Source organism: Suricata suricatta, chromosome 1 (genome assembly GCF_006229205.1).
Source record: "Suricata suricatta isolate VVHF042 chromosome 1, meerkat_22Aug2017_6uvM2_HiC, whole genome shotgun sequence".
NCBI classification, from domain to species: Eukaryota; Metazoa; Chordata; class Mammalia; order Carnivora; family Herpestidae; genus Suricata; species Suricata suricatta.
Window position 1 is genome coordinate 157,354,145 of NC_043700.1, and position 26,149 is coordinate 157,380,293.

The window sequence follows — 26,149 nt, forward strand, 5'->3', positions numbered from 1 at the left end:
CACTGACAAACACGTATAGAAGACTGGCAAATGGACATAAAACAAACAAAACCCAAATCTTTCTTACTAGTCATTAAAGTGGGGCTGTAGAAGAGTGCTGGGATGGTGAGGCTCGCGTGGCTTCGCCGGCGCTCCTGTGCACCTACCTGACTCCAACTTTCTGGGGAGACTTTGAGACAGTTTATTCAGATCAAGTTCAGAGTTCAGAGCATGAAAACGATACGAGAACTGATGAATAAATGATTTTTAATGTATAACATTTATTCAGTTAAGAAATATGGAACATACTTTTCTGAGAGGTAGAGTGACTAAGAGATGGATCAAAAAGAAGAGTGCAGATTTATATAGAAAACATGAGTTGGGAAAATGTGATTCTTCCTACCACAAATACTAGTCATTTTAATTTACCTAGCAAATAAACATATGCATAATTTTTGTTAAGGCCTCCTGAATTCATGAATATCTACTCCAGCTGCTATAACTCTAGAACAATGGTCTAGTTTATGTGTCAAGTTGGCTATGCTATAATACCCAGATATTTGTCTAGATCTTGCTGTGAAGGTACTTTTTAGATGTAATTAGCACTGAGATTAGTAGACATTGGGTAAATCAGCTCATGCTTTATAATTCAATCAGATGAGACTTTAGGAGAAAGGACTGAGGACCTTCAAGGAAGAAGAGATTCTGCCACCAAGCTTACTCTGATTTGTGACCCTAATATCCACTCTTCTCTGGTTCTTCAGCCTGCTGGTCTGCTTTGCCAATTTTTGCCTTTGAAGACCCCATAATTTCATCAATCAATACCTTAAAGTAAATCTATCTATCCTATCCGTCTGTCTCTCTGTCTAGCCATCCATCCACCCATCCATCCTTTTCATGGGTTCTGTTTCTCTGGAGAACCCTGACTAAAATGGGTTCATCTAGAATCTAATTCTGCCTTCACTAGTATGTATTCCAAACTTTTTAAGGAGTGGGTATTTTTTTTTTATTTATATCCTTTGTAGGGTTTAGATGCCTGTGATTATATTAAGTTTGATGTTTTATTCTTTGAAATTGTATATTGAATATTATAGAATAAATGTTTAGTAAGAAATGTATGATTAAACATGATGCATAAAAGTAAAACACGAAGTGTTAGGGCTTCTAGTTCATAACACTCAGTTCAGTAGTACATGGGGATGGAGCTGAGTCTAGATTCCAGAGTTAGTTGTTGGTAATTGATAGTTTTAGATAATTGTTAATCAAAAACTCTTCCAGATGTAGAATTTTCTGTGTGTCTGAGGTATGCACATTTCTTGATTGACAGAAAATACAGTACTTTTTTCATTATATATGACTTATATTTTTCCCCATTATACCATACGCTTTTGCTACCTCTTTACTTCTTACCCGCTTCTATTATTTAATCTCAGCATGTATCTGAATGTTCATATATCCTTCAGTGTTTGGGTAAAATACTACTTCTGTCATAAAGTCTTCCTCAAACTTCCCTAGCTGAAAATAACCTTTACTGTCTCCATTTTCTTTATCTGTACCTTTCCTAAGTTTTATTAATTTATAATTTTTATTTTTTGTATAAAGTATATTCACAACAGGAAGGATCTATTTTCATCTTTGTAATCCCAGATTACAATATAGAAGTAACTAAATTACTGAAAAATATTTTTAAAAAGTTAATTGATGAATGCACATGATGATATGTTCTTTTGGAAATCTACATTTACAGACATAAAAATAAGAGCCCAGAGTGTTGGTAACTGAACCCAGGATTCATGTCTACATTTTGAATATCTCTTTGTGTATTTCTGGATGACTTCACTGATTTATCATGACATGTCCTCTTTGTTCCTTATCTCTTTTTCCTATCTGAAAAATAGAATAGCACCCAGTGTTTTACTTACCATACTGTGATAGTATTAAGAATTGGTGTTTTTAAAATAACTGAGCAAAGTGGGGCAGTTATTTATGAACCTTTACTACTAAAGCTATTTGTACTGTGGATTAACTATGACTGTACCTTTTTTCTACATATCTATAGGCTTCGCATCTAATATACTGATAACCATTATTTGGCCCAGTGTACTATTTTGGGCCTGGGAATAAAGGGTGTAGGGAGAGATTAATGCCAAGGTGTGAATACAAGATCAAGATCAAACAAACTTCATGATGAAATTATGCACCTACATTAATTGCTTAGACAGGTCTACATTTTGTGTGAAGTGTCTTCCATTACTAGGACAATAATATTGAATTAGCCATACTTTCAATTGTGAGACACAGTGCATAACTGCAATCTGGCCATGTAGTACAAAGACTATAGGACACACACTTTCATCAACTATGTTTTGATTTGATTGAGTTAAAAGTAAAAATGTCTCACTTCTTCACCTTTATTCACTAATTCTCCTTTCTCAGGAAACAAAGTAACTTGCAAGGAAACAAAGTAAGTCTCATAACGTACATTTGATCTCAAATGTTAAATGCACGGATCCTTATTTCAAATTGTTTTTTTAATTTAATAGTTTATTGTCAAATTCGTTTCCATTTAACATCCAGTGCTTCTCCTCACAAGTGCCCCCCGCCATGACCATCATCCCCTTCCCGCCTGCCCCCTCCCCATTCAGTCCATGGTTCATTCTCAGTATTCAATAGTCTCTCATAATTTGTGTCCCTCACTCTCCCCGTCTCTCTTTCCCCCTTCCTCTCCCTATGGTCCTCTGTTAGGTTTCTCCTGTTAGACTTATGAGTGCAAATATACAGTATCTATCCTTCTCTGCCTGACTTATTTCACTTAGCATGACACCCTCGTTTATACTAGAAGCTATTGTACTTGTTGTCCTGAGTGAATGGACATTTCTTTTCATGTTTCTTTTGCTTATTTATTATCCAGCTAATTATAACTTCTTAATAAGAACATGAAGAACAATAACACAGTTTGATCATTTTCTGGAAGTTATACTAATACAAATGAGTAAACGAAATTGGATTTTTCGATAACATATAAAATAGCAGAAACCTTAATGACCTTCTTATCTCCATGAGACACTTATTAAGGATTAGCAATTTAAAAGAGCTTGGAAGTATTAGCATCTGCAATGGGTTTAGGAAGGTTGGATTATCAAGACGCATACTCTATATCTTTCTCTTCTTGGTCCTCTATTGAGGGAATAATTATAAGTAGAAAAGTTTTCCCATTTCCCCTGAGACTCCCTGCTCAGTGTTTACTCTAGAAATCATAACTCATCCAATGGCAATTAGCAGTTTTATCAACAGGTATTCTAAAGAAGATCCTGTCAGCTGCTAGGAAGGATTTACAGCTGCTCGCTAAATCTCACTTCTGACACATTAGTTCTCAAGTGCAGCCTTTAATACCCTATTAGTTAGGAATACAGCAGCCAAGTATATATCAGGTAGCATGATGTCCCCTTTACCAACCAGTGTTGGAGCTTTGCTGAGCCATAATCCTGGCAGGAATGTAAGCCTTATCCTTCATCTTAGGAGTCAATACTGTTTGAATCCATACATAGGTACAAAATAATTCTGGCATATGATGTTATCAAATACTCTTTTTAGGATTCACCACAGAATAGGCATGAGCCTTTCTTCCATTTGCATTTGTTGTTAAAGCCAGGCACATGTCATTACACTCTTTGACTTTGAATAGTTAATGATTTTTATCAGTTGAAGAGGCTGCTTGGATAAATCATAATTTATTCTAAAGAAAAGACATCTGGTCTGAGAAGCAGGAGGTCAGAATAGGGGTTAAAGATAACTGAGTTCAAGGAGGCTATTTCCTGCTTTCTCCTCTAGGGTTTTTATGGTTTCCTGTGTCACATTCAGGCTTTTTATCCATTTTGAATTTATTTTTGTGACTGGTGTAAGAAAGTGGTCTAATTTCATTCTTCTACATGTTGCTGTCCAGCTCTCCCAACACCACCTGTTGAAGAGGCTGTCTTTTTTCCACTGGATACTCTTTCCTGTTTTGTCAAAAATTAATTGGCTGTACATTTGTGGGTCCAGCTCTGGGTTCTCTATTCTATTCCGTTGGTCTATGTGTCTGTTTTTGTGCCAATACCATACTGTCTTGATGATGACAGCTTTGTAGTAGAGGCTAAAGTCTGGGATTGTGATGCCTCTGGTTTTGGTTTTCTTCTTCAATATAACTTTGGTTATTCGGGTTTTTGTGTGTGTGTGTGTGTGTGTGTGTGTGGTTCTATACAAATTTTAAGATCGTTTGTTCCAGCTTTGAGAAGAATGCTGGTGCAACTTTGATGGGGATTGCATTGAACAAGTACATTGCTTTAGGTAATAATGACATTCCTCCTTGACACATCCCCAGAGGCAAGGGAATCAAGAACCAAAATGAACTATTGGGACCTCATCAAGATAAAAACCTTCTGCACTGCAAAGGAAACAATCAGAAAAACTAATAGGCAACTGACAGAATAGGAAAAGATAGTGGCAAATGGCGTATCAGTTAAAGGGCTAGTATCCAAAATCTACAAGGAACTCACTAAACTCCATACCCAAAAAATGAATAATCCAGTGAAGAAATGGGCAGAAGACATAAACAGACACTTCTTCAAAGAGGACATCCAGATGGCCAACAGGCACATGAAATGATGCTCAACATCACTCATCATCAGGGAAACACAAATCAAAACCACACTGAGATACCACCTCACACCAGTCAGAGTGGCTAAAATGAACAAATCAAGAGATTATAGATGCTGGTGAGGATGTGGAGAGACAGGCACCCTCCTACACTGTTGGTGGGAACATAAACTGGTGCAGCTACTCTGGAAAACCGTGTGGAGGTTCCTCAAAACACTATCCATAGAACTCCCTTATGACCCAGCAATAGCACTGCTAGGGATTTACCCAAGGGATACAGAAGTGCTGATGCATAGGGGCACATGTACCCCAATGTTCATAGTGGCACTTTCTACAATAGCCAAATCATGGAAAGAGCCTAAATGTCCATCACCTGACGAGTGGATCAAGAAGATGTGGGGTGTGTATATACACACACACCATGGAGTACTATGTGGCAATGAGACAGAATGAAATCTGGCCATTTGTAGGAAAATGGATGGACCTCGATGATGTCATGCTGAGCAGAATAAGTCAGGCAGAGGACAGATACCATACGTTTGCACTCATAGGTCTAACAGGAGAAACCTAACAGAGGGCCATAGGGAAGGGAAGAGGGAAAGAGAATTGGGGAGAGAGAGGGACACAAATCATGAGAGACTATTGAATACTGAAAATGAACTGAGGGCTGAAGGGGAGGAGAGGGAAGAAGGGGCTGATGGTCATGGAAGAGGGCACTTGTGGGGAAAGACACTGGGTGTTATATAGAAACCAATTTGACAATAAACATAAATTTAAAAAAAAAAAGATAACTGCTATAAAGCTGGCCAAGGATTTTCCACAAAATTTAGGGAGAAAGTACCTGTGGTATTTTTATAAAAGGACCCATTTCTGCCCCGCTCCCCCCACCACCCTGCTAATGTATGCCTACTCCATTAATATTCCTTAGTAAGATGATTAAGCATCTACAGAATAAATTTACCTCAGTAATATGTTTTATGAGCTGTGTTTTGAATTAAATGTCAGCTTGAGTTGTGAACATCAAGTTTGTGGCTATGGGATGTATAAGGCATTACCTGGTTGCAAAAGTACCTCCTGCCTACATTCACAGCACAATTTGATCCTTTGCCATTCCATACTAAGTTGGAAAAAACTAAGTCTTAGTCATCCCTCTCTCTAAATTGCTCTGGCAACCTAATGGCAATCAAAACTATGTGAAGAGGAGATCATGATATGAGTGTTTTTGTGCTTAAGGACTTCAAGTCTTCACATCCATGCAGAACAATGACTGACACATGCTAAGTGGTAAATATATGAGTAGAGTATTGAATGATCACATATTACATCATTATATGGACAAATTATCCTTAATAATCCTATAAAACACATCTCAGCTGCCTACGGTATAGGCCCCTGTTGGATTTTAAATACAGTAAGACCTTGGATGGCAAGTAATTTGTTCTGTGAGTGTTCTGCAAGACAAGAAAACATTTCTAATAAATGTTAACTTGATAAATGAGTGATGTCCTGCAATAGGAGTAGTACGTGATGCCAAACATCACATGATCACAACTGATCCAATGGTTCTTCAAATTCGCTTTGATGTACAAGTGCTTTGGATTACAAGCATGTTTCCAGAATGATTTATGCTCACAAACTGAGGTTTCATTTTAGTTATTAAAATGTATGTGCCTTTCCCAAATTGCAACACTGTTTATCTAAAATAGATAAGATGATGGTGGTTAAAGGGAAAAACTTGTACCCAGTAGTAAATAAGCCATAGAGATCTCATGCACACTATAATGAATATAGACAATATTGTATCATAACTATGTAATATGATAAATATTGCTACAATGGCAATCTTTTACTGTACAGAAATGTATCAAAATAACTGTGTGTGCTGTATACCTTAAAATTAAAGTGTTACATGTCAAATTCATTCAATAAATAAAATAAAAAATAAAACCCAAAAATATATAAAATAAGGTTTTCCTTTCTACTCTATATCCCTTCTCCATTCTATTTCCTCTATATTCTAGTCTAGTAAGTTATAATTATAAATATTCTGCCTGGGGATTAGGATTTGATACAACTTCCCTAATAGCAAGTTAACTCCTAATCTATATACTTATTATTCTCTCTACCTGCTTAAAAAATCTTCATTCGTTGGTTATACTCCTAATTACACTTCCATTTCTTAAATAAATATGTCCATCCAGGTAAATTGGGCAATTGCTAGCCTTGCATCAAGAGAAAACAACCAATGTCTGCCACCACAAGTAACTCATACTATTTCATATTTTTCAATTCACTTTCTGTCTCTCTTAATATCAAAGTTATACACATACATAATCACTTTCCTCAACAGCATTGATAATTATTGCATTCTCGTTTATTAATATTATCAAATCAATCTTAATGTTTATAATATGGCAGACATTTTGTCAGGATACAAAGGTAGATAATACCTAATCATTTCCTCCAGAGTTCTCTCATAACCCTGCTATATCCTATTAACAGTAACTTGCTGATAATGGGTACAGGCTGTGGTCTACCACTGGCACCCATCAGGCTCCACTATGACTACTATTATTATATCCAGTTGTCATGGATGTGGATTTTGGATTCAGGCTGTAGTGATCCAGTCTCCTTATCATTTACTTATTACCTCTGTGATGTGGGGAGAATTATTTTACTTCTGTATTGCTCAGTAAATGCAACCTAAATATAAAGATTAGAACAGTACCTATTTCACGGAGTTGCAGTAAGGATTTCATGACATGGTATATGCAAAACTAAATATAGGGCTTGGTATGTTATAAGCACTTAATAGATGTGTGTGTGTGTGTGTGTGTGTGTGTGTGTGTGTGTGTAATTTGAAAACAGTGGATCTAAATAATTGTAATTCATTTTTTAGACAAAAGACAATGTAAGGGCTTTTAGAGAATTTGATGAGTATTTGCATTGATTGTATTGATTTTGTGTTTATTTGTGATTTTCTTAATTGATGCTCCATGTGAATGTCACAAAAATTGGTACAATTGTTAACTTTAAAATAATTTGTTTTTATATTAAAAGACTATATCCTACATGTTATAAAATCTTGAACAAATTTATAAAACAATTATAAAGCCACACTAGGGAGCAGTTATTACTAGAAATCTTGCACTTTATTTTATATGACTCAGGCAAATAATTAAAAACAAAAATTAAGGTAATGGCATACTTTTTATTTGAAAACACTGAGTTTCAGTGCTATTCACTTATAGAAATTTTAAAATATAAAAATGAAAGCATCTAAAGGAAACATCTAAAGTAGTGACTTTACTATTATAAGTTGTTACCTTTCTTTTTATCTTTTAGGAATACACAATAGATATAATTTTTGCCCAAACCTGGTTTGATAGTCGCTTAAAATTCAATAGTACCATGAAAGTGCTTATGCTTAACAGTAATATGGTAGGAAAAATTTGGATTCCTGACACTTTCTTCAGAAACTCGAGAAAATCTGATGCACATTGGATAACAACTCCTAATCGTCTGCTTCGAATTTGGAATGATGGACGAGTTCTATATACTCTAAGGTAATACTGTTTTAAAAATATAGCTGCTTTAATTTATTTTCCATACAATACTTGGTCAAGTCATAAATTTTCCTTTTTCAGTTTTACAAAGAAAGAGACATGGAGTTCCTTTCATACACTAAAATCTAAAATAGTGTAATGTTTAAAGTAACTAGTATATGAAAGTCACCAAAAGCAAAGAAAAAAATATCTCTTGATTCCTACCCCCATCCCCCACTCTGCATCAAAGGAAGGTGGGGTGTAAGCATTATGTGTTTTAACCTATAATGCAAATGGTTGATGAGGATTTTCTCTGGGAGCCCAACCTGCTATAAAATTTTCAATAATATAATAAAACATCCTTAAGAAAGGATTAAATGAAGGTTAATGTATATAAGATGCAAGTTTATTTAATTAATTGTCTTGAACATATCAAGAATCAATCCAGTCTTATTAAGAATCATCCTTAATGAAAAGATGCTCATGAAAACTTAAAAGAATCACATTACATAACCGTGTAAACTCAGTTAATTGTGTATGTGTGGGCAATGTGTGTTTTTTGTGACCTTGAAGGATACATTTTTAACTGTAAGCAGATTTACTGAAATGTATATAGTGGTAGCTTAATTGGCTGGAAAAGAAAATGTTAGAATTTTCATAGTCACGCATGAATGTTATAATATTAACATTTAAAACTTTGAGATATTATAATTATTATTTTCTAATGTATCACAATTGCTATTGTAGGCCAAAATCATTCTTGAATATTAGGAAAAGGATTTTTAATGCCTGAAATTAATTCTTACTATTTAATATTTATTTTTTCATTTAAATAGATTGACAATTAATGCAGAATGTTATCTCCAGCTTCATAACTTTCCTATGGATGAACATTCTTGTCCACTGGAATTTTCAAGCTGTAAGTGACAAAATACCTGATAACTTCATAAAACTTTAGTCTCAGACCCTGTTTATTTAAAAATAAAGTGAGATAAAATACAATTTATGTAATTTTCTGAAGTGAGGATTATGCTCATCTCTCAGATAAAATAATTACAAATGAAGTATTTGTTTCTTGCTTTTAAATTAAAAAGTAACAGTGAATGCATAGTAATATTTATTTTTTATTATTCTTTACAAATTTTGGTTTTATTCAGGTGCTTTTTCTTATTTTGATTAAAGAAAGTAATCCTGAAGATAGGTTCATATTCAAATGTTTTAATACTCCCATGCATAAAATGTTGATTCAAGTTTTATTCATCTCCCTGAGGCAAGATTTAACTTTATTACACTGGATTTTTAAATATGTTTCAAAGATTGGTTTGGTGAATAATATTTACTACATGAGAAGACTTTAATGAGTTGGAAAAGCCAAGGTAGAAATAAGTTTATTTTACTCAAAAGAAAGATTGAAACACATGAAATGATTAGAACTAAATATCTTAGATATAAAAATATTTTATTTCAAAAAATAATTTGTTATCTTTCTATATGAATATCAATTCTATTTTACAGTTACTGACATATTTACATATATATTTTATAAAAGGTTTTTCTCGATAATATATAAAGCCTTAAAAACATGTACACTGATTTTAAGAAATATAATCACCTATGTCCACAAATTGTCTAGTGCTATATTCCTTCTAATGAAATTTGGCTTCTTTGTATATTACTTGCTAAAATCAATTCACTGTATATTGTATGTATTCACAAGTATTATTCTGTTTCTTCACTCATAAAATTCCCAAATATCTCTTGTTGCTTATGTTGAATTTTCTTGACTTTTATAAATGATTTGTGTCATATTAAAATGTCTTTTTAATTGATAATCTCTCTCGCTGCTTTGATTTTCTAACATTAACTTCTTAATGAATAAAAACGCTAAGTCATAACTAAGACTTGATAAATCCAACATTCAAAGAATAGTTGATATGAAAATATTTGAAAATGCAGCAATTATTGTACTTGCTTCTGGATACCATGACTACATTCTTGGTTTGATATCTCTTTGAATGTGATTATCATTGTTGGAAATTAAAACTTTATCCTTGTGAATTCAATTGATTATCACCTATATAAAGATAATCATCACAGCTAACTGTTTTCAGGTATTCTATATGGATCCAGAACTGTCTATTCCTAATATTTTACAACAAATACATTCAAAAGATGTTAATATACCCCCATTTTAAAAGTCAATTTCATGAAATTTAAAGTAATTAAGTAATGAGCTCACTCTCTTTAGTTTTGCTCACACTCCTTTATAAAATGATAATTAAAATATAGAAAATATGGAAAAGCAAGATGGTTAGAGCCCTATCAAACAAGAGAAAAAAATGTGAAAAAAGAAGGAGAAGATAGATTTTTTAAATAGGCTAGTGGAGAGATGAGAGCTATTTCATTGCATGGCTGATGAAGAGATCCTGGTACAAAATGAAAATTATTTGGAAATTTTTAAGGTTGATAGTGAATTCTGTTCCTATAATATGGTCAACCAACTCTTTCGTTGAAAACAATTTAAAACTTTATATTATTAAAAATCTTCTCAAAAACATGTGAGTAATCACCAGGAGAGAATTGAAGCAGTAAAAATGAAGTCAGAAAGTTGAGCTTTGACTTTGACAGATTTGTTGATTAGAGATCTATTAAAACATAACTTCTACATATTGCTGGGTTACAAAGTCTGGCACTTAAGGCAACATGACTCACTACCCACCCACCCCCCAAAGTTTAAAAGAATATTTGCCTCTGCAGTCGGCATACTAGGGTGACATAATTTCTTGAGAGGATGTAATTGCAAAACCACCCTCACATGAATTTGCAGCCTGAATTTCCTTCACTTGATTACTCTAAAAAGCCCTTGTGGATTTTCTTGACATGTGGCAGAAACAGAATTCTTTTTAGATGCACCATGTTAGGCAACTATATTTCAACATAAGTAACTAACAAAAATCTAGTATTCAGAATATATAGGTAATTCAGATTAATTAAAGGAAAAAAAAGAAAATCCAATACATATAGAACAAGCAGTTCTCCAAAGAAGAAACCCATGAATCTAATAAACATATGAAAAAATTACCGGCTTTCATTCTGAGTCAGGAAAATGTGAAATAAAATATAGAGACCAGTAAAAATAGGCTATTCACATCAAGTTAAATGAGAATATGTATCCGTGTGTATTTTCACATGCAGGCTGGTAAAAGAATATGTAGTATACTGTCTATGGAAAGAAGATTGACACTGTTTCATAAAGGGGAAGGTCTATGCCATCCGTGACATAACTCTTCCATATATAGACATATATCCCATAGAAACTTTTGCGCTTATGTAATTTGTCAGACATGTATGGTAATGTTACAAACAGCAATGTTAGTAATAGTCAACAAGCAAATTATAAGTGCCTACAACAGCAAAATGGATAAGTAAATTTCAGCACATCTTTACAATGGAAGAAATTTACTAAAGCTACTTACATTAGCATGGATGACTATTACAAATATCATATCAAAAGAAGTAAAATATAAACTAATGCATCTAGTATGGCACCAATCAGGTAGAGTTGAAAAAGAACCTAAAATAAGCTATGAGTTTCAGAAATGCATATCAGAAAATCTATTTTCTGATTTCAGAAATCAGGTTAGTGGTTACATTTAGTTGGGTGAGGGACTATTGCATTGGCGTGGACACATGAATTTCCCTAGACACTAGTATGATTCTGTTTTTTGATTAAAGTGGAATGGCATGGATTAACATTATTTGATCATTAGATGATTATTTTTAAACCATACACATACATTTTATGCCATGTTTTCTATATTTGACATATGCTATAATATAAAAATGAATTTCAAAGAACTTGTCTTTGAATAATGTTGGTATTGCAACAGTAACAGATTTGGATCTTGCTAATCTCTATATTTTTATTTTAATTTTTTATCTAGATGGGTACCCTAAAAATGAAATTGAGTATAAGTGGAAAAAACCTTCTGTAGAAGTGGCTGATCCTAAATACTGGAGATTATATCAGTTTGCATTTGTAGGGTTACGGAACTCAACTGAAATTTCTCACACCATCTCTGGTAAGAAGGAAACACCAATCAGTTAATGACACTAGCATCAAATGGCTTTGTACTTAAATCTACGGATTGGAACCTATACTTTTATATATTTTAAAAGCAAAAATAAGACTTTTCTTTTTCTTCTAGGAGATTATATTATTATGACAATTTTTTTTGACCTGAGCAGACGAATGGGATATTTCACTATTCAGACCTACATTCCATGTATTCTGACAGTTGTTCTTTCTTGGGTGTCTTTTTGGATCAATAAAGATGCAGTGCCTGCAAGAACATCACTTGGTATGATACATAATATTATTCTATAGAATCATAAAACTGTTGTATTTTTAATGTGAAAAAAGTTTGTAATTTAATATATTAGAATAGTCCTCTACATTACAATCATGCAAAAATTTAAAAATAACTCTAGTGCAATATAATGTTGAAAGGAATATATGAAAACAAGTAGGAAATCGAATCACAAAGAATTTAATTTCAAAAATTTTATATTTTTCTGCTCATGGAGTTCAAGGGAAGCATAAATACTCAGCAATAATTAATAAGCGAAAGCCATACATAATCCCTGAATCTTAATTTGTTCAATATTTTCAATCACTTTTCATCAAAATTTTATTGTTAGCTGAATCATTGGTAGACAGCATTTATTGACTGATGTGTGTTTAGAAGGCTTTGAAATCTCCTGCTCTTCAATGGTGCTAATCAACAGTCAACTTTTTCTAAAGGGCAAGTCACTGAAAGGGACAAAAACTTCCAGGCTTCTGTAATCTATAAAATGTGTAATTAGTCTATGAATATTTTGAGAGTTGCCTGTAAAATAACACTGATTAAAAGGGTAATTTGTGATTCATACTTGATAAAATAGACCTTAGGTTTCTTTCTTTAGCAATCAATTGCAATAATCAAAATCATATAAGAAAATGTGTTTAATTACTGTACATTTGTTTAAAAGAAAATAACATCCATTGATGTATTGATATACAAAGACATCTTATTGATCAATTTCATTCCCAAGACCAGTGCAAGACATGATCATACTACTGAAAATTGTGTCTTAAAAAATATAAAGTGCGACAGTCTGTTTTCAACAAAGGAAGTTTCCATGTGGTTTCTATGATAGCTGGTGAATAACTACATTTGATAAATACAGTAAAATGCAAATCACATAAAAGCGGCAAGATAAAGCCCAAGGAACCCAGCTGTATGCTTGGACATTCAGTGCCCTTGAGAGTCTAAAGAGAGGTATAGATATAGCCAGTGAATAAAATGTACTCATATCTGAGTTTTGTTGTCTATATAAACTATTATTATTATTATTATTTCAAATTATTTTATGTCCTAAAGCAAATAGATTCTCTGTATGCTACCATGAGTTGTCTTAAATATTATATACATATTTTTTGTTTTGTTTTGTTTTGTTTTTTTAAACACTAGACTATCATTTTTTTCCAAAGAAAATTTGAATGGATTATTTCTATTATTATATTTGTATAAAGCCAAAAACCATGCCTAGTTTCTTTCGTGAAAGGGGATAGCCAATTGTGGAATTGTGTTGTTATGTGAATTCATATTTTTTAATATTAGCAAATCAACTATGAAGATAGGCCATAGCCAGATCTAACTTGAAGAATATCTCTTGTAATTGTGGGCCCTATGTATTTGGAGGATCGAGATTTTTCTTAAAACAGACATAGATACATACATACATACACACATACACACATATGTCATTGAAGGACAATTTCCTGAGTTTATTTATTCTACTTTATGTTGTAACAAACACTTATCAAATTTTTTTTTTGTGTGTGAAACAGGCAGTGTTCTTGGTGCTATAGTGTAAACAGTGAACAGTAGTCATAAATTCCCCATCTTTATGGCATTTATGTTTTAGTGGGGTATGCAGGTAAATGCACAAATATAAAAAGCATATAATGTCAGTGAGCAATATAGGCTATGAAGAAAAGCAAAATAAATATAAGAGTGTGGCAGGGGATGTGTGTAAAGATACTGTTTGGTATTTTGTGTTATGAAGACCTATTATGAAGACCAGACTCATTTGAGGAAGCAGCAAAGACCCAGTCAAGTGTGGGAGATAACCTGGTGGGTATCTGGTAGAAAGATAATCCAGGCAGGGAGGGCCACCATGTCCTAAAGTGGGATCTTCTTTGCCATGCCGTGCTTTGAGGTCATAGAAAAAAGCAACTATGTCTAGAATTGACTGAGAAGTGGTATAAAATGAGATTAGAGACATAGCCAGCAATTAGAGCATATATTTTAATAGGTCATTTTATGGTCTTTGGATTTTATTCTCAATATGATGTAGAATTTTGAGCAAGAGAAACCATGGACACAATATCACCGAATCTGCTTAACAATCCAAATATTTTCTTATTATCATGGACTCAAAGATATTCAAAGATCCACTATCTTATTTTTATATTTAACACTGTTATAATAATTACTAAATTAAAGAAATAAACTGAAACCTAAGATTTGCTGTAATTTTCATTGTTTTGTGAATAGAAATGTAGTAGTATTTCAGTAAAGTGAAATTTAATGTAGTCATTGATATTAAAATCAAATCACACATTGTCTTTAAGAGTTTTTTTAGTAAATTGGGACATAAGTATGGAAGCCAGGAATACATTTGGAAATCTATCTTTTTCTGAGTTTGGCAATGTTGTGATTTAATAAGTTACTAGGAAAAAAATGTGTAAGGTGAGGAAAAGGAAGGACTTGTTTATTCATGTAAATTATTTAACACTTACTGTATATCTAGCCTTTAGAAAATAGTTTTGGTTTAAAAATAATTTAAGCAAAAATTTTCAGGAATAATAGGAGAAAAAAAGAAATCTGTAATCATATTTGGATATTTTAACATTCTTTCTCACTCAGTAGAACAATTATGTGGGAGAAAATCAATGAAGATGTAAAAAATCTGAATAAAATTTTCAACTACTTGACCTGGTTAATATTAATGGAAGACTATACCTAATTGCAAAACATACCATATTTTCAAGTGTATATGGAACATTAACCAAAATCTCAATAAAATTCAAATGACTAAAATTTTCCAGAATATATTTTCTGACCAAATGGAAGTAAATTAAGAATTACTATAAATAATATAAAAAATAGTGGCCTCATCTGTTTGGAAATTTAAAATTTACCTTTTAGATAACCCTTGGGTCAAAATGGAAATTAGAAAATATTTCAAACTAAATTTTAATAAGAATTTAACACATAAATATTTTTGAGATGCAACTAAAGCATTGCTCAGAAAGGAAATTATAGTTTTACAATGCTAATATTAGAAAGGAAGATATAAAATCAATATTCTAAGTATCCATTTTAAGAATAAAGAAAATAAATAACCTTATGTGTAAATTTATTACAATTAGTAAGCAAGATGTTACTGTGCCAATTATTTAGATGAAAAGCATAGAGAAATTAAGAAACTTCCTTAAGGTCACAGAGCTAATAGATAGAAGAGTCAGAATTTGGGGCTATACCTGGTGGACATAGAATAAGAATTGTAGCAGGGTAGGTAAGAAAAGATACAGCATGTGCAGCTTGAGTTAAGGTTGCCAAGATGAGCTGTGGTAAGAACCACAAGAAAGCCAAGACTAAGGACAGATACTCAAAGAGATACATGCACAGAGCTGAGGCCCAGGGTGATATCCCAATTTTATATGCTGAATTCTTCAAAATATGCAGATTTTCTCTTTGCTTTCTAGGTATTCCATTGGTATAATCTTGCTCATATTCTTTACTTAAACTCGAGATTAAAAAATAACTTTAATTCAACTTATTGTATAAGAAGACACTGTACTAGTTTGAATTAATTTTAATTGTGACAGAAAACCTCAAATATCTATAGCTTAAATTAGGTATAAGAGTATTTGTTTCTCATGTGAGAAGCCCAGAAGTAAGTAGTCAAAGGCTGATTGCAGTGTGAGTGGATCAGGCTCCTTATAGTTTTCTGCTGTGTTGTGGATGATTTTAATTCTCATGATTACCTCATGTTCTAAGATGGCTGCTGGTGCTCCAGCCATTGTATTCCAGCAGGAAGCTTTGAGGAAGAGGGGAAGATGGGCATTTCCTATCTCTTTAATGCCATCTTTTATTTTATTGAAATCCTGTTGGGGGCCGCGAGTTTTGGCTGCCTCAGGCAAGGATATATCGCTCTCCAGGGAGCAACCAAAAAAACAAGATTTACATCTGGAGGCTAGGAGAGTGCATTTCCTGGTCCAGATTGTGGAGACTGTCCTACTGAGCCAGACGAAAAAAGCCAAAATGAACGAAAGATCAAACCGCATTTTGGATTATGCAGCGCTAAGCTTTCCAGCATTGCAGACGCAAGTCTGGGCGCTTCTTCTGATGCTGTGTCTGGAGTTCAGTTTTGGTTTTCCCCTTTCTCTAATATTCATTTGACTCTGTTACCTGGCAACCAACCTGGGTCAGTTCCCTGCCCCAAACCCTATATAAGAGTATTATTTTCTTAATAAAGGGGGGCTTGATCAGAAATCGCTTGTCTTGCCTCACTCTCTGTGCTCCCCTTCCTGCCCTATTTCTCTCTCCCTCCCTCAGGAAAGAACCCGCAAGGATTCCCCCCCCCCCGCTGGCCTGAGCGGCTAGACTGGACAAAATACAATTGACATTAGTTCTAGCAGTACAGTACAACATAATGATTCAATTTAAAAAAATTTTTTTAATGTTTTTTATTTATTTTTGAGAGACAGAGAGAGACAGTGTGAACAGGGGAGGGTCAGAGAGAGAGGGAGACACAGAATCTGAAGCAGGCTCCAGGCTCTGAGCTAGTTGTCAGCACAGAGCACGATGCAGGACTTGAACCCACGAACCATAAGATCATGACCTGAGCCGAAGCCGGATGCTTAACTGACTGAGCCACCCAGATGGCCCTCAGTATTTGTGTATATTGCAAATGATTACCACTGTAGGTCTAGTTAACATCCATAGCCATACACAGTTGCAAAATGTATTTTCTTGTGATGAAAAATTTTTTTAAGTTTATTTATTTACTTTGAGAGAGAAAGAGAGAGAGCGCAGAGGAGGAGCAGAGAGGAGGGAAAGAATTCTATAAGTAGGCTTCAGGGTGTCAGCATGGCCTGACCTCACAAATCGTGAGCTGAAATCAAAAGTGCATCGCTAAGCTGACTGAGCCATCCAGGTGCCCCTGTGATGAGGACTTTTAAGATCTACTCTCAGCAACTTTTAAATACAGCACAGTATTGTTCACTATCATCACCATGCTTTATTTTACATCCCCATGACCTACTTATTTTATAACTGAAAATTTGAAACTTTTGACTCCCTTTTTGTATTTTTAATGCCATCCCTTGGCCATTGTTTACACCTTTGACTTATTCTCCTCAGCTGTGTCCACACATAGCTGACAGAAGAGGGTAGAGAAGTTTTTCCAGGCAGCCCCATGTCAGCTAAAAATTGGAAAGTTTATCGTGTTGAAGAATGGAAGAATGAGTACAGAGTCAGCTCTCTGCAGTCCACAAATTTAGATGATGCAAACTTATATAGACACATGGGCGTCTGGGTAGCTCAGTCAGCTAAGCATCTGACTCTTGATTTCATCTCAGGTCATGATCTTACAGTTTGTGAGATGGAGCCCCCACTTGGTGTTCTGTGCTGACAGCACGAAGCCCACCTGGGATTCGGTCTCTCTCTTTCGCTCTCTCTGCCCCTCTCCCACTCACTGTCTCTCTACAAAATAAATAAAAAAACTTAAACAGAAAAAGAAAATTCATACAGACACAAAGAGCACATTGAACATAATGTAGCTATGGTTACCAGTAATTTTTTCCTGTAAATCAGGAGTAATCATATCCTTTTGTTTCCATTGTTTATGACCGCTCACAGCATTGCCAGATCCGATGGAAAAACAAAAATGGTCTGTTACTCTTTATCTCCTATTTTCCCCCTCCCTCCGCAGGTATCACCACAGTCCTGACTATGACGACTCTGAGCACCATCGCCAGGAAGTCATTACCTAAGGTTTCTTACGTGACTGCGATGGACCTCTTTGTTTCTGTTTGTTTCATCTTTGTTTTTGCAGCCTTGATGGAATACGGCACCTTGCATTATTTTACCAGCAACAAAAAAGGAAAGACTCCTAGAGACAGAAAACAAAAAACCAAGAGCTCGGTATGTTATAAAAATCTGTATTTTATAACAGCAGCTTACTATATTAGGGATAGTGTTCTGAATACTCATGTTATACTTGCTTAGAAGAAGGGAATTCTTGAGGCGCCCTAACAAAAGATAAACGACACTAGGATGACCCTGGAGTTCCTAACATGGGCTCCCGAGAGAGGTATAGTAGGAGTTCCCCTTAGAAAAGACTCTAGAACCCCCTTGTAAAGAGTGGCTTCTTATGTTGTGAATTTTCCCCAACTGGTAGATTTTTTGTACCCCACAAAATTATTTCAGATCTCTCTTTGATGCTATCTTTGTGTTAGGATTTTGACTTCTACCAAAAGATGGCCCACAAAGTAATTTTTAGAGATAAAGAACCCTGCTTAATTAATATTAGTATTCAGCTGTGTTTGAAAGGCAGCATTATAAACTGGTTTTGGTTTGCATATATTTGTGCTCTCTTACTCCCCTTTCACTATCATATGTCTACTCGAACATCTGTCACATCAAATTGATATATTAGAAGTGGTTCTATTAATTTCAAGATACTTAAATGTTGGATGATCAACTATAATCCTATCGCGGTAATTATAACAACCTTCAAGTAAATATCCAGCACGTACTGAGTATTTTACATGCATGATTTCATTTATGCTCCTATGAGTACAAGCCAGTGAGCTGCAGAAGGAGATACTGAGGAACTGAAGAATCCAAGACTCAAACCCAGGTCTCCTCTGGTGCCAGAGCTGAAGTTTATAATCCCTCCTTTGTGTTTTCTGTTCTCAGAAATCTACACATCTGTTTCTCTAATATTGACCGAAAAAAAGGTTACTTTATTGCTGATTCCAGGAAATGTTTTTTTCAAAGCGAATTTGCTCCCAAATACCTAAATAAATGAGGACCATTCCTAAGTGGCAAGGTTGTAAGCCTACCATAGAGCGTATATAATGAGGAATGGATTTTTTTCATAGTATCTCCTAACTTAGCAAGTTCTAGGATTCATATTTTTCTCCCCTCCTCCCAGTTTTCATTAATTTCTTTATCAAACTTTGACATCGTTTTAAATTATATTTTACTTTCCATGTTCCACTCCGAGGACCAAACACTATGTGTATTTGCTTTCAGTTTCCTGCAGTATTCCAGAAAGTGGAGCACATTGCTGGCAATACACATTTGATAACCTACATTGTAGACTTAGCCTATTTTCTCAATTTGACTTGTTTTAGCTTATCCGTAGGACATATTATAGCCCCTGAATGGACAAACCGTCAGGGAGCCATAATGTCAACTTTAGTATCTGTTTGCTAAATTTTTAGGTAAAGAAAAATGTGGGTTTTCTACTATTTTTTTTAATCAAAACTAAGCATTCGTTCTGGATTTTCCATTTCACCACTTACTCATCCATAGCTATGTTCAACTACTACTTTGAAATTTTTACTTCTGGAAACTGTGAAAAAAAGGCAGGAAATGTACCATCTCACATAGATTCTCTAATTTCATTGTAAAAATATATAATGTAGGGACTATTATTATCATATCAAAGACACTCAACCTAAAAGTAGCTACTCTAAGATGATAGCAAATCAGTTTGGCTATCACACTCACCCAGGAAGCTTAAACACAGAGGACAAATTTTAAAATTGTGATTTTTAAAAATAATTCATCATTCACTTAATATTTATTAGGGACACCCATGTCCTAGGTAATGTTCTAGAATAATTATTTAAGGAAGAAAAAATCTATACATTGTGTATTTAAAACTTAGCCTCAAGCCAAGGAAACAAAATTAAAAAAAAAAAACCCATGAAAAAGTAAGGAATAAAAATTAAATTAGTTTTGAAACACTAAATTTCAAACATCAAAAGTTAAATTGATATGCATTGTTGACTACCTAGGTACAAAAAAAAAATTTTGTTAGAGCTATCCAGAATAGAGTTCTGTAGTCTGTCCTTTCTGTTCAGTTTTGTGATTTATGAGCTCTTTTAATAGTAAATGACATTTTGATTGAAAAACCAAGATCAGTAATCAAATCTGACTCCCTGCTTGGTTCAGTGTTCAACCATATGGTCTTGCTAATCAAGTAAACACTTTCATGAAGAATAAGCAGCTCTGCTTTTTGTTTTCTTGAGTGTTCTATTTAATGGTTTTATGGAGTCTTTTTTCTTCTGCCAGCCAGGACAATCAAATGCACAGCCTAAACCCAGAAATCTTACAACATCTTGCTTTTACAGCTTTTCAAATGTTTCTTTTGTTGTTGTTGTTGTTGTTGTTACCACTGTTCTCTTCTTCCTGCTTTTCTTTTCCTTCCCCTAGTTCTTTCTCCTCCTCTCCCTCCTCCTCCATCCTTCCTCCTCCTCCTCCTTCCCATTCCCTCTCTTTCTCTTCCTTCCATATCCCCATGTTCTTTTATAAACTCAAAAGTGAGTAGCTTAAAACCTAGCACGTGCCCCTTTTGTTCTCTAAATGACTTACAGTGATAGTCCAGTCAGAACTAAAGACCTTGACTATCAGAGTCACTGAAAGATCAACGTGTCTTTTATTAAGCAAGACCAAAATCCCCTTCTTGAGGTCTGCTTGGTTAACTGATAATCCCAGAATACTAATTTGTTTTAAAAAGAGATAATATTTGAATATAATAGATTTTTAGCTTCAATGACACTCTTAAAAAATTAATAAAAATGCCTTTTACCTTACTCTCCATGTGATATATTAGGCCCTTTCTCTATTTTTCTTCCTCTTTCTATTCTTCTCTCTTTCTCTCTCTCTCTCTCTCTCACTCTCTCACTCTGTCACCTCCTTTACCTCCCATCTTCCTTCCTTCCTTTCCTCCTTCCTTCCATCTTTCCAAATCTATTGTTTTCCACTTTTTTTTAATTGTGAATATCATTGACATTTTAATTTGGCCCATATTTCCATCCCATACGGTACATATTATTGCTTTTTTATTTATACTCATTAATGATATGATTCAGGTGTGTATATGTCAACATCTGTTTTTCAAAAAAAAATCTGAGAAGTTAAGAGTGTTGGAGCATGGAATCGAGACTCTATGAAACAGGCAAAGGTCATAGAAATGCAATTGTGGTAAGCCACTCATTATTAACTAAAGAGTAGCTCATGTTGAAACTAGAATATTCATCCCATAGATAATTAGAAATCTCAGAAAAGCATATTATGCCTATACTAAGGGCCTGATATACCCATCTGAGGTGAGACTTGTTTATTTGTAATCTCTTAAGTTGGTTCAAGTATGTATTTGTGGAAGTTTAATTTTTCGATTATGGATCAGGTGCTTTGGAAGGAAAAAACAATAGAATGTGTTCTTTGTTTTCATAGATCTTAAATGTAATTATGGAAAAATATACTATACATGTAACCATAAGATAATAAAGTATAATACAAATTAAAAATCAAAAATAAAGATACTCTAAGAGAATGAGCTCAATTAGAGACCTGATTGCAAATACTTTTTCAGAAGCAGAATATTTTGTATAATAAATAAAATTAGTATATTTTAAAGGAGATGTTCATATTGAAATAGAGACAGGTACCATGAAGCCTGACCTACGTGGTCTATCCCTTGCATTGAGGAAGTCCTGAGACCAGGTGGTAAGGTCTGTGAAACACTGACTTCAACACACAGTGCTGAGAAGAGGCTGTGTCAGTGTGAGCGAGGTGGCTTCCTTTTATTCCACGTGTAAATACGTCATTCAAAAAGCTCTGCAGTAATGCTTTCGAAGGGGATCTGATAGAGAAAATTTCATAGAAAGTGTGACATCATTGAATTCATTCCTTGAAGAGTAAGTTGCAAAGTTCAAGACAACAAGTTAAGCAGAGAATTTAAAGGGGAACCTGGGTGGCTCAGTCGGTTGAGCGTCGGACTTCAGCTCAGGTCACCATCTCACCATTTGTGGGTTCGAGCCCTGTGTGGGTTTCTGTGCTGACAGCTCGGAGCCTGGAGCCTGCTTCAGATTCTGTGTCTCCCTCTCTCTCTGCCCCTGCCCTGCTGGTGCTTTGTCTCACTCTGTCTCTCAAAAATAACTACATGTAAAAGAAAAAATTTTTTACAAAGGTAATAAAAAAAAAAGAAGAGCATTTAAAGACAGAAAGAACCATTTGAGCCAAGTTGAGTATTACATATGAAAATAAGATAGAAACTGATATATGTTCAGGCTGTATTGTCCAGTGCAATAGCCATTAGCCATATATGGTTATGTTGATTTAAATGAATTAAAAGTAACCAAAATTTAATATTGAGTATCTTAGTATCATTAGTCATGCTCACTAGCTGCATATGACTAGTGACTACCATACTGAACAGTGTAGATACGGAACATTTTTATCATCACACAAAGTTGTATTGGACAGCTCTAGTCTAGAAAATAGGAATCTTAGGAAAGAAAATAACCTATAATGGGGATAGCAAAGTGGGTTCTGGCCAAGTTGTGGGAAGTCTTCTATTTTGTGCTGTCAGCACTGTTAAGCCATGCATATTTTTAGGCAAGATGGCATATTTGTATCTATGTTTCTGAAAGACAATTAGAAGTAGCATAGAATACACACTTGAATGACAAAACAGGCAGGGAGATATATTTGGAAACTATTGCAATAGTTTAAGAAGTATATTACTGAGGCCAGGAACTAGGTTATTAAAGTGACGATAATATGTGGGAAAGTTTTTGTTTGACCCACAATTCCCACCCCTCAGCTCCTTCTCTTCAAAGAAATAATCTTATTTTCAGTTAGTACATATCCATATAAATAAATATTCACCTACCTTTCAGAATGCTAAAATAATGAAAAGCCCTATAAATACACACTTTCACAAATTATAAATCATTCCTGTAATGGCATTTGGCAAAGCTTCGAGGAGGGATCATTTGATATTGATGAGATGTGAAATACAAGGTTATTTAAATAACTGTAAGGTGTCAGTCAATGTGGGATGTTTTCAACAGACAGCATAGCCACTTAATATCGGCTGTGACAGTGGTCATATAATGTTCCTCTAGAGGCATATAAATACCACCAACAGTAGCTCTTTTTTTTTTTTAACCTTGATTTCCAAATAACATTCACATTTATCTTCCAGGGAAACCATCATAAATTATTATAGCTGAAAGGGACCAGATTACTCACAAGTACAAAAAACGTCTCATTTAAAAAATTAATTTTAGGGGTGCCTGGGTGGCTTAGTCACTTAAGCGTCCATCTCACTGGCCTTCGGATGGAGCTCCATACTGTCACGCAGAGCCTGCTTGGGATTCTCTCTTCCTTTCTCTGTGCTCCTCACCCAGTAGTGCATGCGCATGCCCTTCCCCTTTCTCCCCTCTCTCGCAAAAAATAAATAAACTTTTCTTGTAGATTTTGGATACTAGCCCTTTATCTGATATGTCATTTGCAACCATCTTTTTTCATTCCGTGGGAGACTATTGAATACTGAAAAGGAACCAAGGATTTAAGGGGGAGAGGGAGAGGGGGGAAGGGAGGTGGTAGTGATGGAGGAGGGCACTTGAGGGGAAGAGCACTGGGTGTTATGTGGAAACCAATTTGACAATAAACTATTAAAAATAAATAAACTTTAAAAATTAAGTTTAACAGTAATATAAGTGCATGAAATGCACAAACAAATCAAACAGTATAAAATATACCAGTGAAGAATAAAATTCTTTACCATGGACACTTACTCTTCATCTCCAGAGTTAACCACATTTTACCATTTTTCCTCTTAATTTCCTCTGATGATCATTTTCATTATTCTTCTGATCCTTAAGGTACCAAATTTCAAAATAGTTGTGACTCTTTGGTATAAAAGGAAAATATAGCTTTCTCACTGTCTCCTTCTTATGCTTTCCTTTAATATTTTATCTTACCTTTAATAATTATTATTGATTAATCTTAAATTTCAAACAATACACTGAAATATCTATCTTTTAATTCATTATTGTAACTAATGATAATGCTGATCTGATTATTGTTTTTGTTAGTCTTTTTCTTTTCTTACCTGAGAATTCTCATTCTCATCTCTTTCTCTATGGTGTTAAAATTCCTTAAGGACCAGTATACTTTGTGGTTTTTAACCTCATTTATTTCCTCATTACTTAATATTTCTATCTTTTGTTTCTGACAAGTCCCTTGATTCTTTATTTCAATTTATTTGTGTTCTCCTAAATGTCTCCTAAAATTCTTACTAGATGGTTGTAGGCCTCCTAAATTAATTACTCATGTATTCCAGATTTTCCTTTGATCCTATTTTTTATGATACATTTTTGTCTATATATTGTGGGCAACTAACTTCCTCAAGATTTTATGTTACAATCTTTTAGATTTTTTTTCTAAATTTACAATAATTTCTTTCATATCTGAGAGCTTTTATCTTCTAACTGTTCTCTATCCTGTTTTCCTTAAATGGATACAATTTATCTCTTTAAGTATTTCTGAGAGAAGTAATTCAAAAGTTTAATATCCTCTTATGTTTTCTGAATTATTAGAATCAGTACTTCTAGCTGTTCATCTACATGTTTTTCTTTTATAGTGTTAGTATACCTTGAAAGTTCACCTTGGAAGTTCTTTGTCTTTTTCTGCAATAGGCCTGCCAAGCTTCGCGTGTAACTGTTGAATTTCCAAGTGTCAGATTTCACTTCTGGGGGAGGGGGAGGGGGGAGGGGGGCACGACATGTCAGTGCTCCCACACATGGACACATACACTCTAAATGATGATGAGGGTATGACTAGGACAGTTCAGTACCAACCTCAGGAGCCCTAATCCTCTCTGGGTGGCATGAGGTTATCTATTTATTTGTAGAAGCTTCAGGTTTCTAAACATGAGCTGCCTGTGCAGATGAGTGGTGGCTCAAAGCTGCATCTGAAGCACTGATGGGAAGAACAGCTCCAACCCTCAGGCTTCCACTTCCCGAGCCTCTTCCAAAATGTGGCTTCCATTGGTCTGCTTTATTTTTTGGCTTGCTTTCACCTGTTCTCTGTCTTTCAGAAACTTAGCACAAATTCTGGCGTGCTGGTCGGCTGCTCAGCATCACTAAGATCCACCTCTTGTCTGTTAATGCTGACGTGGATTGTTGCAGGTTTTGAAATCCTCACTGATAGAAGTACAGTGGAGAAAACCAGTGCTCAGGCTGGCATTCTCTCATGCAAAGTTTTACATGGGAAATTCATAACAGTAATCTTTGTCAGTATTTCATAATATCAATAACAGGATCTAATGATATTTGATAATCATATTACTGACATTTAATAACATTAATGATATTGGTGTATGAAACAAATAACATGTAGACACATACATAAATCTAATTTGTGCATAAATGTTTTCTTTACTACTTAATAATATTTATGTGGCATTAGTGTATCTTGATGTTTGAAATATATTCTGTATACCTAACTCTATTAACATATAAGTAGTGCAGTACTTAATATATAACCAGAAGCACATATACATATCTTTAATAATGAGAATGTGATCAATTTCTCATAATGTTAAGTTCAGCTACATTCTTAGTGACCGTTTCAAATAACAATATAATGGTATGTTCTCAAAACTATACTATTTAAAGTAAAAGAAACTTCTTCTATTCAATTACGTATTTTCTTTGCACATCACTTAACCTGATTTATTTTATTATTTTTTCAATACTTGCTATTTTGGAGGACAACAGGACCTTTACTTGGGAAATTATAAGGAGTAATAGGGGGCGCCTGAGTGGCTCAGTCGGTTAAGCCTCC

At 34.3% G+C, this 26,149-nt stretch overlaps 1 protein-coding gene across 1 annotated transcript in view; it reads left to right on the forward strand.

Annotated features, from left to right (window-relative positions):
* The window catches only part of GABRG1 (gamma-aminobutyric acid type A receptor gamma1 subunit), a 63,353-nt gene that overhangs the window by 31,936 nt on the left and 5,268 nt on the right, over positions 1–26,149 (forward strand). The window contains exons 4-8 of the mRNA XM_029946427.1: positions 7,960–8,180; positions 8,996–9,078; positions 12,104–12,241; positions 12,368–12,520; positions 18,207–18,418. Of these exons, the coding sequence (XP_029802287.1) occupies positions 7,960–8,180; positions 8,996–9,078; positions 12,104–12,241; positions 12,368–12,520; positions 18,207–18,418 (807 nt within the window). The remainder of the gene's footprint in view (positions 1–7,959; positions 8,181–8,995; positions 9,079–12,103; positions 12,242–12,367; positions 12,521–18,206; positions 18,419–26,149) is intronic.